The sequence below is a fragment of the Physella acuta genome, unplaced genomic scaffold (assembly GCF_028476545.2).
Source record: "Physella acuta isolate Inbredline_101_S28 unplaced genomic scaffold, ASM2847654v3 ptg000938l, whole genome shotgun sequence".
Lineage (NCBI taxonomy): Eukaryota > Metazoa > Mollusca > Gastropoda > Physidae > Physella > Physella acuta.
The window spans coordinates 132,041-149,454 of NW_026732455.1; the positions used below are offsets into that span (position 1 = coordinate 132,041).

General features: G+C 37.6%; 1 protein-coding gene across 1 annotated transcript in view; it reads right to left on the reverse strand.

The window, feature by feature from the left end:
* Nucleotides 1-17,414, reverse strand: part of LOC131953688 (alpha-1,6-mannosylglycoprotein 6-beta-N-acetylglucosaminyltransferase A) — a 93,482-nt gene that overhangs the window by 17,288 nt on the left and 58,780 nt on the right. The window contains exon 2 of the mRNA XM_059316998.1: nt 3,015-3,220. Within this exon, the coding sequence (XP_059172981.1) occupies nt 3,015-3,182 (168 nt within the window). The 5' untranslated portion in view covers nt 3,183-3,220. The remainder of the gene's footprint in view (nt 1-3,014; nt 3,221-17,414) is intronic.

A 17,414-nucleotide genomic window follows, 5' to 3' on the forward strand; every position in this document is an offset into this window, starting at 1 on the left:
TGCGCAGAAAATCCGTTTCTTGTGATGTCTAGACAGCTTAATTGAAATAATTGTTCTAGACGATGAACGATGAGGGGGCGAGTTAGGACGCACCAATATGTCTGTTCGGATTCTCCCACTAATGCCAGACATTTTCTTGGCCAGATTTTTTAACATCTCCGATTCATCGTTCTTTTTTTTTTTTTTTAGTGTGGAAATGTTTTGAGTGTTGAGGTCTAGTGGACAAGTGAACAATGTCAGAAAAGACAAGAAAATTAGGAAATTGCCGTTGTTTTCTTGACTGTCATGATTAAATTGTTTTCATCCGTATTTGTCTCCCCTACTTGAAATACTGGTTGGTCCAGCTCAACAAATATTTCACTTGTCAAAGCACTACAGCTAGCTTTTTGTTATATATATATATATATATATATATATATATATATATATATATATATATATATATATATATATTATATATATATATATATATAATATATATATATGTGTGTGTGTGTGTGTGTATGTATGTATGTATGTATGTATGTATGTATATATATATAGCCTATATATAGCCTATATATATATATATATATATATATATATATATATATATATATATATATATATATATATATATAGGCCTATATATAATGTGCTTTCGTTACACGTAAATGTGAAGGGGGGGGGCGTGATGCCATGTTTTCGTAAAAGAGAACACGGTACCAAAAAGTTTGAAAACAGCTGTGTGTGTGTGTGTGTGTGTGTGTGTGTGTGTGTGTGTAAAGACACTTGTGTTTATAATAATGATGTAATTAACTGTTCTCAGATGGGTTGTTTTTTTTAAGGCGCTACAAATTAACTACACCGGTGATTCGATGAATTTCAAATAACTCAAGTTAGTCAAACGATCTATTTATGTTGAGGCGTGGCCTAACTTTCCATGTGTTCTTCAAAGATTAAATTAAAATTACACACGTGCCTATCCATGTCGCGAGCGATGTGTCCGCCCAAATGTTTCTGAACGTACAGAGAAGAGAATTAACGATTGCGACATCCCCTCAGCCATTGTTCCATTACTGACTCACGCCGACTGTATACATTTTTAAACACGGTTCTTTTATCTCCCTTTCTTCAAACAAACATGATCATTTTACGCTGACTTGAAAAAATCGTGAATTTTACATTTGAACTTTTTATTTATTTATTTTTCCTTTTAAACATTTTTTTTCTTGTATGTGTTTAAAATTCAAAGCCGAAGCGGGGAATAGCTTCGTGCGTAAGCTTTAGTAATACTTTAACTTTCATGTAACAATTTGCTGCTCTCCTGTGCTGAAGATCACCTTACAATGTTGAGTGAGAGCAGATCACATGACCGAGGTGTAAAGTGAACATTAGGCCTACCATCTGCTGCCAACGACAGAGAAACACGTGTACCAGACATCCAAAACAGATGGGGGGAGGGAAGAAGAGGGGAGGGTATATGAGAGGAAAGGGGGAGGTGTAGGGGGAAAAAGGAGATACAGCAATATATTATGCTATGTATTTAAATTACGGAAACCTATGTCGGTACCCTAACATTAGAGCTCACTGCCTAAACCATAGCAATATAGTGAATCTAACAATAACATACACATTGTACGGGAAAAAAACTATCAGCATATAATATCATTTAAAGATATATTGACCAAGGAATATGGGGGAAGGGGGGGGGGCGTGGCATTGATTAACTTCCAGGAAATAACTTCCGGACAATGGTAAAAGTATTTATTTTCTGTTTAAATATGTATTTTTTTTCATTACGTCTAAGGAAGAGGAGGGGGGAAAGGGTGGGGGGGCTGGGTGGTGAGTGTAGTGAACGTGTTTCAAAGGATACAGTGCCCCTTCCCCCCCCCCCTTGCAGATATGCCTGAAAAACAAATCGATTCTTAAACTAATACATTTTCTTCTTCTTTTTCTTCTTCGTTCTTAATTCCAGTGTTGGAAGGGATCTACTCCAACACAATTAAGTTTACGTGTCAACTGGTTATGAGCAATTGAAGCTATTGACTCCGATTTCAGCCTGCTTTTCTTTTTGGATTTACTTCCATAGCCTTTGTCCAACCAAGAACAAACTATAAGGCAGCAATTGTTTCATTTTGGAGTTGTCTCTCCTAGAAGAGTTGCTGTCCCCAGCTAACCAGCCAGATAAATTTTCTAATTTTATTTCTAGTTCATGTTAGCATGACTTAACTAACGATTTTTTTAGTTTAAATACTCACTCAAACCTTGTTCTAAACCTTGCCGTAATCATAATTATGAGCCTGACCTAAAGATCGTATTCCAAGCCTTCACACTTACACTAAAAATGACATGAACGAAACAGATAGGCGGGGGGGGGGGGGGGAGGGCTTAAAATTATACTGGGCTGACTGTCCCAAAATATTTGTTTAGTAACAAAAGGTCAGAATTTCCGTAATAATCGCTTCAATCCTAGTTCGGCTTCGATTCTAACCTATCAGCATAATGATGATAATCGGCTACCTATGATTTTGTAAAATCGAAATGGACAAATTGTAATTTGAAACTAGGCTGCTCGTAGCTACGAAAAAAGCCAAATTATCACAACGTAATTATATATATATATATATATATATATATATATATATATATATATATATATATATATATATATATATATATATATATATAATTTGTTGCCTCGAGATAATTTTATAAATAACTATGTATCCTAGTTTTTATATTTTTTTACTGGAAATCGATAAATTAGGCAGAGATGGCTGTATTGTGTTTTTTGGTGTTTTAATTTTTTGAAACAAAACTTGTCATCTATTTTCTGTGTCTATTCTTGTTAATCTTAACAAATGGGGAAAAAAAAACTTCAATGCTCATCTTTTTTAAACAAGAGTAATTAGTGCAACGTGACACTAATTAACACGCCGTTAGTTATCAGAAGTTGTTGGGGGCGGAGCAGGGCGGAGCAGGGTGGAGACGACGACCAAGACGAAGACGACACCAAAACAAACACAACTGACCTTGACCTCGTGACTGCTACGTGTCTGGCTCTGGTTGAACACCAGCGAGATGTTGACAAACGTGAACGACCACAACACGCCCAGCACCGCCAGCAGAACCAGAAACCGACGCACCATCGGTATGCGCAGCATTCGTGGCGGCCATTTTGACGCCGAGTTCCTCACCATGGCAACGACGCTTCCTTCAATTTAAACTTTCCACACATCTGTGAAAGAAAAAAAAACGAAAACGAAATAATATTATGTTCAACATTTCATGCAGACAAAACTGTATTGAAGCCTACGGTTGATTAATTTTAAACATTGATTATCATTACAGTTTAATTATATTATATAATAATTAATAGTAATAATTTCACCGTTCTTCTTTTTTGCCGTTTTCGAGGTGTGTAATGGAAAACAAAAAATTATTTTATATTTAATTAAAATTGTATTATTTTTTTCTTTTTAGTGCATTTATAAAAGCGTGTAATATTATAAACGTTTTTATGTATTTATTATTTACCGTTTTCGAAGTGTGCAATGGAAAACATAAACCATACACTAGGAAACTTTACAAGTATTATTTTCCTAAGCCTGCTTATAATTCAATAGCTCTAAACTTCTTACACCCCTCCCCTACCACCCCATACCCTCCTCCACCGTTTCCATACTGGCTTACAGGCTTACCATATGCTTTGTTTGTTGTTGTTTTTTACACTGTTGATAACTTGCACCTGGCAAGGTGTTTGCGGTGCAAATCGAATCCTACCACAACAACATAAAGATTTCTTAACACTTGAATTGTAAGTTTGTAAATGTTCATTTTCTAAGTAGGTCTACACACAGATTTATTGTTATAACCCCATAAAACAGTTTTAGAAAAAGTGTGCTGAGTCAGAAGAGGCAAATCAAAATTATCTAAACCTACAATTGTAATGTTTCGTTAATGTTGACATTTGAACGAATTTTATACACACGCACTCTGTAAACGGTGAAAGAAGAAAGGGGTGACGTGAAGCGATAAGCGCAGTCGAGTGAAGCGATGCATCAAAGACCAGGAATTAACTACACTGTGTGGTACAAATAGTATACAGAACTGGCTAAGGAATATTAGACTTTATCCAGAGCATATTAAATAGTATACAGAACTGGTTAAGGAATATTAGACTTTATCCAGAGCATATTAAATAGTATACAGAACTGGCTAAGGCAGGGGTCGGCAACCTGCGGCTCGCGAGCCGCATGCGGCTCTTTTGATATCAAGATGCGGCTCTCAAGCTCCTTACGCAAATACTAATAATCTTAATAAAAAAATAAAATATTTGAACTTAAAAAATTTTAGTGGCTCTTTAAAACCAGGGAAATTTTGAAAATTGTAACTTTTGGCTCTTCTGCTTCAAAAGGTTGCCGACCCCTGGGCTAAGGAATATTAGACTTTATCCAGAGCATATTAAATAGTATACAAAACTGGTTAAGGAATATTAGACTTTATCCAGAGCATATTAAATAGTATACAGAACTGGTTAAGGAATATTAGACTTTATCCAGAGCATATTAAATAGTATACAGAACTGGTTAAGGAATATTAGACTTTATCCAGAGCATATTAAATAGTATACAAAACTGGCTAAGGAATATTAGACTTTATCCAGAGCATATTAAAACACATATCAGTCTTGATATAGAACTGACTAAGTCATAACACGCATAATTATAAGAAAACAAAAAGCACTAATCAGCTCGTGATTCAAACAAATAGAAACTAAACACTGCTAATAACCAGCTGCTTTGTTTATTTTCAGAAATAATTAAAGGAACACCTTATGTTAATATTCGCATTTCCATTATGCCATTTTGTAAACGTGTATGTATAGCTACCATAAGTACAGATATAGCGTGTTGAATAAGAAGAAAAAGTCTATAACGAAAGATAAATCGTGCAATTGATCGCAATAAAACCTAATCCACCAAAGCGTAATAATTATTGACCCCAGTTGCTGTTCAAATGTCGGCCGATTCACGTTAAGCTTGGCCAATACATTGCGCTCAGATTTGATGCGGGCATTATAGCGAGGGTCAGTTTATCGAGTGGTTTGACAATACCCCTCGTTAGACCCCAGACTCGCTCATCCCCACTCTCACAATCACACACATACACACATAAATACACATACAGACACCAGAAAATACAGGTAGACAAAACACATTAACACCGAAACAGATACAAGAAATGTATACACCCAAACAAATACACATTTATTACACACAATTAAATATACCACACACAACACACATAAACATCCAAATACACAGAAAAACGTACAAACAGAAATACACGCAATACACAGTGATGCACACACACACACACACACACACATACACAAACACAAAGTGAATCTCTTTTCATAAAGCTCCATAAGACTAAGACTGATTCGCCCATCTCAAATTCCACACTCAAAACCCACATCACCAAACAACATCTTATAATTATTATCAGATCCAATATCCACATTTGATAAGTTAATCCATTGAATTAAAATAAAACACAAAGTTAAAAAAAACGGCAATATAAAAACCTGTTTCGACAGATTAATCTAATAAAACAGGATGTTTGCAGTTTATAAACATAAAAACAGAATTTGACATTAAATCTTTACTACTACGATTTCAACTCGGTAATTATTTTTTAATTAATAATTTCTACAACCTCAAAATTAACACTGTGGTTTCATAATAATGTGTTTTATTATTACGTGTGCGGTCATTGTACTACTGTGTACTTCGTTTTTTGACAACTGTTAATATGGCTGGAAGGTTAGCCGGCATATTTCATTAAGTGATGATTGAATAGCTGTCAACAGCTAAATTATCTTTAAACATAAAATATGTTGCGCGTGTTGAGGCAGATTCGTTATTTAAAAACATTATTACCGAATAACCGCATTACTTTATAGATGTATCGCTGAGGGAATATTTATAAATGATGTTGCAGTAATTAAAGAATTTTACTACACGTTATATATCGTCACATAAATGCCGAAAATTATACCCCCAAAGTAATATAATTTATAAATGGATTTAGCTTAGTGTCAATAAAAAATACAGTTAAACTTAGATCGTGTATTTGTTTATATATATATATATATATATATATATATATATATATATATATATATATATATATATATATATATATATATATATATATATATATATATATACATATATATATACATATATATACATATATACACTAATCTTGATGGATGTATGAAGTGTGTTGTCTGATTGCATGTTTTCAAAAAGGTTGTTAACACGACGTTCGCAGTGTCAAAATTCAGTGGACAAAATGACCTTTGAACTCGCCAAACACAGCTTACCCCGCCCGGTAGCGGATGTCTAATGTAGCAACCAATAAAAGATGTTCAATGCCAGACCACGTGGTGTGACGCGCACCTAACAGCGGAAGTCGATGCAATGCGCATGCGTATGCCAGCGTGAGCATCAAGCCCAAAGTTCAGATGGCACGTTCACACTTGTGACCGTTGAATTATTCACGTGACCTTCTCCGCGCGCATGCGATATGGCGCTGTGTGACGCGGACACAGTGGCGACAACGTGCAGAGAGCAAAACGGGAATGGGAATAGCAAAGTGGTATGTGTATGCTGGGGTGAATGCATGTGTATGGGTGTGTAGGGTAGATGAAGTAGAGTCCGGATACTTCAATGACCCTGCCAAACAATGTGCTTACTTATATGTATGCCCTAATATTTATAATACGAGTGAGGTACCCATTTTATATGTGTGCCCTTATATTTATTGTTTCCTTAATACGATTAAGGTACCCATTGTCTTCTTCTTCTTCGTTCTTAATTATTAGTGTTGAAGGGGATCGAGATTTATCTGCCAGTGGGTTTGAACTCGAGACTTTGTTCGAATTTATCAACCATGAGCTTTTTTGCCGACTCGACCACGCCTCCAACACAATTAAGCGTTACGTGTCAACTGTTTATGCGCCATTGAGGCCATTGACTCCGATTTCAGCCTGCTTTTCTTTTTGGATTTTTGCTTCCATAGCCTTTGTCCAACCAAGAACAACTACAAGGCAGCAGTTGTTTAATTTTGAAGTTGTCTCTCCTAGAAGAGTGGCTGTCCCCAGCTAACGAGCCTCATCTGCCCGAGGGTTCGAACTCGAGACTTTTCGGTTTAGCAACCATGAGCTTTACCGACTCGACCACGCCGACCCCTGTACCCATTGTATATGTATGCTTTCATATTTATTGTTTCCCTAATACGATTAAGGTACCCATTTTATATGTATGTCCTTATATTTATTGTTTCCCTAATACGAGTAAAGTGCCCACTTATATGTATGCCCTTATATTTGTTGTTTCCCTAATACAAGTAAGTTACCCATTTTATATGTATGCCCTTAAATTTATTGTTTCCCTAATACGAGTAAAAGTACCCATTTAACCTGGACTGGCTCAGGGATGTTCTTCGGCGTTGTCCGGGATCTGAACTCGTAACTTTCGGGTTAGTAGTCGTGTGCTCTACCTCCCGATTACGCCGTTCCATATATGTATGCGTTTAGATGCATACTTGAAAGGTGAGATGAGTTTATGCATGTTATGTTCAGGTGTGTACGTATATTGTGAGTTCGTGTGTAATCAGATGGGTGTGTGATATATGTAAAGGAATTAAGTATGTGTACGTGGGTATAGGTTATAAATGCAATGTGAAGGCTTATAATTACACGACGACTGGAAATATACAGCTATCAGTATGGCTATTGTCCAAGAGAATTTATTGTTGAAAATCCTTCACATAAATATAGCAATTCATATCGCTGTCGACTCTACACACTGCTTATACAATGGACTTATACAGAACACAAACGTAATTTGAAACTTCTTTCTTTGTTGTGCAAAATATATGATGTCAAAAACATTTTACTGAACGTATATCGGAGACAGTTGTCAACTGACATTAAAAGAAACACAGACCGTTTTAGCGACACAGACTTATAGCCGATATAAATAATTCATCCAAGCTTTGTCAGGGGTTGAGTATATGAATCTATCGGCTTATTCCGTACCTCTTGAGACTGGGATAAACTAATAAACATAAGGGAGAGATAATCATAGATAATCGCGGGGGTGGGTTGATGGAGAGTGGCTTAGTGATATAACATACATGGATTAGGGATATAACATACATGGATAAGTCTCGATAACTGATCGGCTTTTGCGCTTGCCTTGTACAACTATATAAAGCATTTCAGTGTGGTTTTGTTTAAATGACGTGTTTAATTAATTAATCAACGAAAGCAAAGCTAAAAATGACGAACCACATAGAACAACTAAATGTGGTTTTTGTTTAAATGACGTAATCAATAAAAGAAAGCAAAGCTAAACTTGACGAATCATTCGTCGATTGTGTAGGAATAATAATAACGTTTTAATTATTTTTTGGCCGATCATTGAAGAACACTTTACATGTATTGTTTCTGTAATGTCCCTCGCTAGTTAGCAGAAAAAAAAACTGTCTAGGGTAGTTAACAGAGTAGTTACATTATCCCTTTATATGCCGAGATCAATAAACATGTGAACTCCACTTCATCTTCCCAATGGATCGTTTGGTCTAAAGCAGGGGTCGGCAACCTTTTGAAGCGGAAGAGCCAAAAGCTACAATTTTCAAAATTTCCCTGGTTTAAAGAGCCACTAACATTTTTTTATTTCAAATATTTTATTTTTGTGTTAAGATTATTAGTGTTTGTGCAAGGAGCTGGAGAGCCGCAAACTTATATCAAAAGAGCCGCATGCGGCTCGCGAGCCGCAGGTTGCCGACCCCTGGTCTAAAGAGGAATCCTTACTTTAACAGGGTAGTTAAGAGGGTAGTTAACAGGGTAGTTAAGAGGGTAGTTAAAGGGTAGTTAACAAGGTATTTAACGGGAAGTAGGAGGTTTAGTATTTCGTTCAGATCGTCCAATGTTACAGTAACCACACTGTTTCCGCATGGCTAGATTTGATGGTGATGGTTGGGTGGGTTTCTGTTCAACAAAGCTTAACTTCGATAGCATACATCACAAATAGGCTAGGATAAATAGGCTAGAATAAGTAGGCCAGAATAAGTAGGCTAGTTATCAGTGGATCAAAGTACGATGCCCACCCAACAAGTTGCATAGTACTTTAAAGGTTGGCTTGTTTAACAAGGGCTTGTAGAATCTAGCTTTTAAAAAATGGGTTTTAAAAATAGACGTATAAAATAAAAGAATCTAGCCCCCATAACAATGTATTGGTCTTCTTCTTCGTTCTTAATTTTAGTGTTGGAAGGGATCCCCTCCAACACAATTAAGCGGTACGTGTCAACTGGTTAAGCGCCATTGAGGCCATTGACTCCGATTTCAGCCTGCATTTCTTTTAGGATTTGCTTCCATAGCTTTCGTCCAACTAAGAAAAAGCTACAAGGCAGCAGTTGTTGGATTTTGGAGTTCTCTCTCCTAGAAGAGTGGCTGTCCCCAGCTACCAAGCCTCATCTGCCCGAGGGGAAAAAACTGGAGTTTGAACTGGAGACTTTTCGGTTTAGCAACCACGAGCTTAACCGACTCGACCCCATAATATTTTAGAACCTCTGAAATATACATTACTCCATTTATCATGCGACCAAAGAAGTAGTTCTCTAATCATCCATCCGTGTAGTAGACGTCATGAGTTAACAAAAGAGACTCAAGAACATTTTTTTGTTTTCACTCTAAAGAACTCTCCACCCTCCACACTAAGGACATGACAAAAGGCGCGGAATACAAGACACAATCCAGCAAGTCTGACGGAAATTGAAGGCTTATTTAAAGGAGAAAAAAACCTGACTACTAGAAACACATCAACTAGGACCAGTCTAGACAGAAGCCTTTTGTGTGTGGCCTTTTTGAGACTGGAAAAATGATCGGTAGAGCATGAAATATTTAAAAGCTACTTGATGCATTTTTGTGATTAGGTTATAAAAAATACAAAGGATTTTTTTTTTCTTGTTAACAGAAGAAACCTCATTAAACGATGTTTTATTTCTAGGGTTGTTTTTTTTTCTGTTTCTTTTTTTTTTATACAATAAATTTTAGTTGCCATAATACGCATTATTTAATCTTATCATGATTATCAGAAAACTATAAAGTTGACTTCATCGCTTATTTTATCATTGTTAATTAAAAAGAAAACAATGTGTTAATCTTTATTACAATTTCTGTCATACTTTAACGAATAGAAAATAACATTTATTTTTTTCAGAAGTTAAGCGAAACGTAATACGAATACAATGGAAGTATTGGCATAAAACTACAAGGAGCCATTAACTTTGTTTTAAATTAACGTTATTGATCACATTGATTTCCAATGCTCACCCAACCCCCCCCCCCCCCCCCACTCGACCCCTCCCCTCCCTCTAAATACTTTTAGTGTTATTAAAACCAACTCAACCGTAGTCACCGACCAGCAGGTCATTATCAAAACCAGTCATTAGCGCTGCTCTATGGGACGGCGTGTGGCGCTTTAATTAAACGCTACATTGTCAGAACAAACAAGGTGCATAAAAATCATATTGTTATTTCAATAATGACGCCGGCTTCCAATGTACCCCTCTACACAAAAACCATATTGCTATGTCAGTAACGCTTGCTTCCAATGTACCCCTCTACACAAAAACCATATTGCTATGTCAGTAACGCTTGCTTCCAATGTACCCCTCTACACAAAAATCATATTGCTATTTCAGTACGCTTGCTTCCAATGTACCCCTCTACACAAAAATCATATTGCTATTTCAGTAACGCTTGCTTCCAATGTACCCCTCTACACAAAAATCATATTGCTATTTCAGGGAAGCTTTCTTCCAATGTACACATCTACAGACAAATCATATTGCTATTTCAGTAACGACGCTTGTTTCCAACCCCTCTACATAGAAATCACATTGCTATTTCAGTAACGACGCCTGCTCCCAACCCCTCTACCCCATAATCATGCGTCAGGAAGTTGCTAGCCATTGAGTGGAAACATGTTGCGGGTGAATGCGACCTGGAAGAGTAGACAAGTTGGCGAAATGTCTTGACGACAACCTGCTGGCAATAATAACACTGGCGACATGTATACATTGTCACGACCTCGTACATTATCCTGACGTCATGTCGACATAACGTCATGTATAGGTGTGAAGTTAATATATTACAGCATGACGTCACACATCTCTAAAAAACATAATGCGATCAACATGAGGTCATGTATACGTGTGAAGTTAATGTTACCAACATGACGTCATGTATAGGTGTGAGGTTAATATATCATAGCATGACGTCACATATCTTAAAAAACTTAATGCTATCAACATGACGTCATACATCTTTTTAAAAAAAACGTGAATGTGAAATCAGCCTTTTCTCTAAATTAAAACAGTCTGTAAATTGTAGACTTAATTTGACTTTACAAATGAAAAAAAAACCAGTCACTCCCATCAACTTAAATGTGAAACTAAGTACAAAGATATATTTTTAAAGCTGTCTAAGCCCCTTCATCAGTATTGGTTTCAAAGACTGCCTATACTTAGGGAATCGAAGCAAAAGATTCATACGCGTTCTCTTACCATTTTTTTTTTACTTTGTAACGTGTGTACTTATACGATTTCAGAAAACATTTTCACAGACTTAAACCGGCTTTGTAGACTTGCAATTTTAAGCTGTAAAATTTTTTAGCACGATTTTAAACCCACCAAAGTAATACGAGCTTAAGTCTTGGTTACTCTAAAGTAGATGGACTTCAAAGGTTTGGAACTATTTCTAGCTGAGTGGCCCAGTTAAATTTGCTGGTGTTAGCGGAAAGTGACCCCACCCCTTCACCACCACCCCTCCCCATCTGGAGAAGGTGATGACGTAAAGAACTCTCTACTATATGGCAAGGACAAGCTAGAAAGATTTTATTCAACCTATGCTGGGTACTCCGTATGAGCTGGGTGGACCCAGTAAATTAAAACCTAATGAGTCGAGTTTTAAAGTCTATTTTTTTTTGTTGGAAGGTCGAAATGTGCATACAAGGACAACCATTCGTGCAAAGTTATTACGAACGTGGACAACAAAACTTCAACGCATCGTAGAAAATATAACCAATGCTCTCAGTATCATTAGGAAATCATTAGGCGGGGTCGGATGGTAGATCGCAAAACTGCTTAAATTTTCGTGTTCGAATCCGAGAATTGGGTCTGTAGTATGTCCCTGTGTTGACCCAGCTCTGATGGGTACCTGACTCACGTTAGGGAAAGTAAAGGCGGCTGGGCACAGTGCTGACCACACTATCTCTTTAAATGTCATAAAAATAACTACTTTGTGTGCCCCATGGACCGCCAGGTTCGAAAGAATAACTCATGTTACCATCACATTTTAAAAACTTTAAACCGAACGAAAAAATCTAAGGCATTTTTAGATTCTGTTCCTTCTATCGCAAGGACTTCCAAGACTTCGTTGAAATTGACATCTACTCTACTTCCACTAGAAAGCCTGTTTACTGCAAATGCAACGCTTATTTCATCAACTACCACAATCGCCAGCCGCCACACCAACGTGAACCCCACACTACCACCGAGGTCGACACGACTCTGCTAATCAGATGCAACAGGCCCCCCACTTGCGACGCAGCGGAAAACGATTATGCCCCTTTATTTTCCCGCACGGCTTGACTCCCCTTTGTTTTGACGCGGCGGAAGCTCCGAGCCTTTTCACCGTCAGTGCCGAGCGTGTCCTGCGGGAATAATCAGAGCCGTGTCGGTGGAGCGTCAGACGGGCCATTAATGATTAATTAACGGCTGCTGTCACTGGGATCAGACCGGAGTGGATGCGGTCGTTGTTTGCCTCCCTTGCTGTCAGACAAGGCTGTCGAGTTTTATAGAAGGCGTCTATAAAGTTGTGCAATAAATCTTGTTTCTGCAGTGGGGGACCCATAAATTATGTGCATCAAAAAGGTAAAGTCGCCTGGGTGGGTTTTTTATTTTAGTTTAATGCCCCCCAAAAAACAAACGCAAAAAAATTTGAAGAGTTTTATTTTTTGGTTTAAAGCCCCCCCCCCCCCCCCCTTAAAAAAGGCAATAAGTCATCGTCAAAATTTTTAAATATAACAAGGAAAAAAAACAACAAATGAAGCGGAAGTTATATTTTAAGTCAAGAATATCAATACAATGAAGAATATCGATCATGGAGAACTGGTATTGAAACAATACAGCAGAGAAAAATGCGTTTAGGTGTAGACAATTGTTAAAATGGAGAAAAAAAAACGTTATTCTCAAAGCTTTGTAGATGCAGAAATGTTATTCTAAAAGCAATAGAAATACAGACATGTTATTCTAAAAATTATAGAGATACAAACATAAGTTATAATACTTCGATTCATGATTCTGATCTGATGAAAACATTTGTTAAAATAACAAAGTAGTTATTTTAAGGTGGTATTACAAGTTTGGACAGTAAAACATCTTGATTACAGCACCAACATTACAGCGTTTTAAAAGACATTTACGTTCTACTGTGTTATGTTTCTCTAGCCTACGTACATTGAAATTTGGACAGTAAAACATCTTGATTACAGCACCAACATTACATTGTTTCAAAAGACATTTACGTTCTACTGTGTTATGTTTCTCTAGCCTACGTACAATGAAATTTGGACAGTAAAACATGTTGTTTACAGCACCAACATTATATCGTTTAAAAAGACATTTACGCTCTACTTTGTTATGTTTCTCTAGCCTACGTACAATGAAATTTGGACAGTAAAACATGTTGTTTACAGCACCAACATTATATCGTTTTAAAAGACATTTACGCTCTACTTTGTTATGTTTCTCTAGCCTACGTACAATGAAATTTGGACAGTAAAACATGTTGTTTACAGCACCAACATTATATCGTTTAAAAAGACATTTACGCTCTACTTTGTTATGTTTCTCTAGCCTACGTACAATGAAATTTGGACAGTAAAACATGTTGTTTACAGCACCAACATTATATCGTTTAAAAAGACATTTACGCTCTACTTTGTTATGTTTCTCTAGCCTACGTACAATGAAATTTGGACAGTAAAACATGTTGTTTACAGCACCAACATTATATCGTTTAAAAAGACATTTACGCTCTACTTTGTTATGTTTCTCTAGCCTACGTACATTGAAATTTGGACAGTAAAACATGTTGTTTACAGCACCAACATTATATCGTTTAAAAAGACATTTACGCTCTACTTTGTTATGTTTCTCTAGCCTACGTACATTGAAATTTGGACAGTAAAACATGTTGTTTACAGCACCAACATTATATCGTTTTAAAAAACATTTAAAATCTACTGTGTTATGTTTCTCTAGCCTACGTACATTGAAATTTGGACAGTAAAACATGTTGTTTACAGCACCAACATTATATCGTTTAAAAAGACATTTACGCTCTACTTTGTTATGTTTCTCTAGCCTAAGTACATTGAAATTTAAGACCCAATCATTGTCAGCAGGGGACCATTACAAAACGCCAGAGTTTCCATTTTACGATGGACGCGATCGTTTAAAGGCCCCTGTGGACGTCTCAGTCGCCACAAACACAAACCATCTTCTGCACCCAAAGGTTAAATCGTGTGAGTGCTTTCAGGTCGAGCTAAACCACGTGATGTTACACCACGTGATGTTACACCACTTGATGTTAAGATGGAGTCAGCGGTTGCTGTGGTGCCAACTCACGGTTGCCAAGGCAAGCTCCGCCATGACACGTCACGTAATATCCGGGTATCTACTACCTTACGATTTTAAAAGGGTGTCAACAAAGCAGAAGAAATTCTAGATTTAGTAGTTTAACAAATAAACAAAACCGTTTCAAAACTTGTTTAAAACAGAGAAGCATTTTAACAGAAGAACGCTGACATATACGAACAGGTTTTTTTAAAAATTAAAACAAAACAAAAAAATGGGATTCAATGGTTCGATCGAACCCCAGAGGTTAGGTAAGTCAATTTCAGGAGTTCGGCTGAGGTCAAGACACACACCCGATCGGATTTTTTTTCCAGAGCGGACGATGGAACTATTAAGAAGGGTTGGGTGAATGCGCATATGAAACTGGCGAGGTTTGGAACCTACATAAAGGTTAAGAACCATTGGTCTATATGAGGCACATCACATATATACCTGTTACTGTGTGAATATTGTGTAAGAAAATTTATAACTTCTAAACTCTCACTTTCACAATTCGTGTTTTAATTAAACATGTTTTTCGGTGTTTCTTTTGTCTACCATCTACACAAGGGGTCTCCAAACTACGGCCCGCGGGCCGAATGCGGCCCGCGAGGTTTTCTCATCCGGCCCGCGGAGATCTTTTTGTCCACGTTTATTGGTGATGGCTGAGGAACTTTGCGCAGAAAAATCAAAGACATGCCTGGAAGAAACTGGCCCCCGAACTAAAATTTGATAGTTAATGCGGCTATCGGACTAAAAAGTTTGGAGACCCCTGATCTAAACAAACCAAATATTATTTGAAATATCCTATGAATAGAACTAAAGTATCCTTCGAGGCATGTAGGTCCACAGTTTGTTAAAGAAGAAATGTTTTACACCAGGACGTGCGACGTGTTCAAGAGGTTACCTATACCTACATGTTCAATACAACAGTCTTGTTATTCCACACCAGCAACACGGCTTTTAAGAAATGTTTTTCTTTTGTTTTGATTTACATATTAAATGGTGTGGAGTGATCAAGTGTTAAGGGGTCATCCATAAATGACGTTATGCTTTTTTTTAACGAATTTTACCTCCCCCCCTCCCCTCCTTCACAAAAAGCCAGACCACACCCCCCCCCACACACTAAAATGACGTCACACCTCAGCCTACAAGCCCCTTCAAAATTGCAGTTGAATTTTCCTTTACAACACGATATTTTTTTCCAAAATCTTGTCTGAACTCTCTCAACATAGAGTATTTTAATCAATTACTATTACAATTTATTAAAACAGTTTTATAAAACGCGAAATAACGGCTAAAATTCGTTTTTTAACATTGCTTTTTTATAATACAAAAGTGTGACGCCACACCATCTGAATCCCCCCCCCTCTCATCACACAACGTCGCAAACTTACGGACCCCCCCCTCCCCCCCCCTCGAATGTGACGTCATGTATGGACCACCCCCCCCCCCCCCTTTAAGAACAAATCTAAGATGGGATCCATCATTTAGTAGCTAACAGTGTTGCGTAAAGAAGAATAGTTTTCATGTAGTTTGGAGACAATAAGAGCTCCCAGCCCGTTTATCTTGGGATAAATTAACGACAGGTCACACTCAAAGAACAAGGTCGGTGTATCGTTTTTTTACAAGCCACTTGCAGGTTTTATGATTAATTTCAGCGCGGCACGTTGTGGCGACATTTTAATCGCTGTTTTATATTTATAGAACTTTTATGTCCTTGGTGAAGCGTATTGATTGAACAAGGAAAACATTACGTCATATCTCGCTCTCGTCTGACACCATCGAGACTTGGTCGAGATCAGAGAAGAGGTACACCAAGGTCAGCAACCTTCTGAGGTCTGTCGTTTCAAGTTTGGGGGTGGGGATATGTCTGCAAGTGACGTCACAACTAGGGGGGGGGGGTAAACTTAAATTTGGTTACTTTGGGGAAGGGAGTGGGGTAATAAGTATGACGAGATCAGAGAACTGGTACACCAAGGACAACAACCTTCTGAGGCCTGTCGTTTGGAGATGGGGGGGAGATCTCCGCAAGTGACGTCACAGACCTAAGGGGTGTTCATACTAAAGTTGGTTATTTTGGGGAAGGGGGTGGGGTGGTAAATGTGACGTCATGCGAAGAACGCGATCATCGACGTCATATTTAGAGTTATTGAAGATGGGGGAAAGTGATGTACAATGTTTACTGGCATTCTAAAACACGGGTTCAAGTTTTAAAGTTTGGCATATACGTATGGATTGGATGTGGGGTAATATAAGCTAGATCTATAAATGTGTGACGTCATGTATGGATGGCTGCTAGGATCAGAGAAATGAAACACCAATCCCCCAATCTTCCCAGCGTTTACAGACAGTAAACGGGAATCGTCTAGACGATGTTTGCATAGCCGAGAACAATTTGTTTAAAACAACAGTTCTGTCCCGTGGGGCTGTAAGCTGAGCATGATCATACTTATGACGTACTCATCACTCACCCGTATATCTTACAGCCTTTATCAAATCTGCATTTACTCATACCACAAATCTCCACATAGCCCTCTCCCCCCCCCCCCCCCGTTAGCAACTCAACTTTCCGACATCGCACAATGCACAATACCGGAATATAACCTTACACTGTACCTCCCCATACCCTTATAGCAAACCTCCCCATAACCTTACACCATACCTTCCTA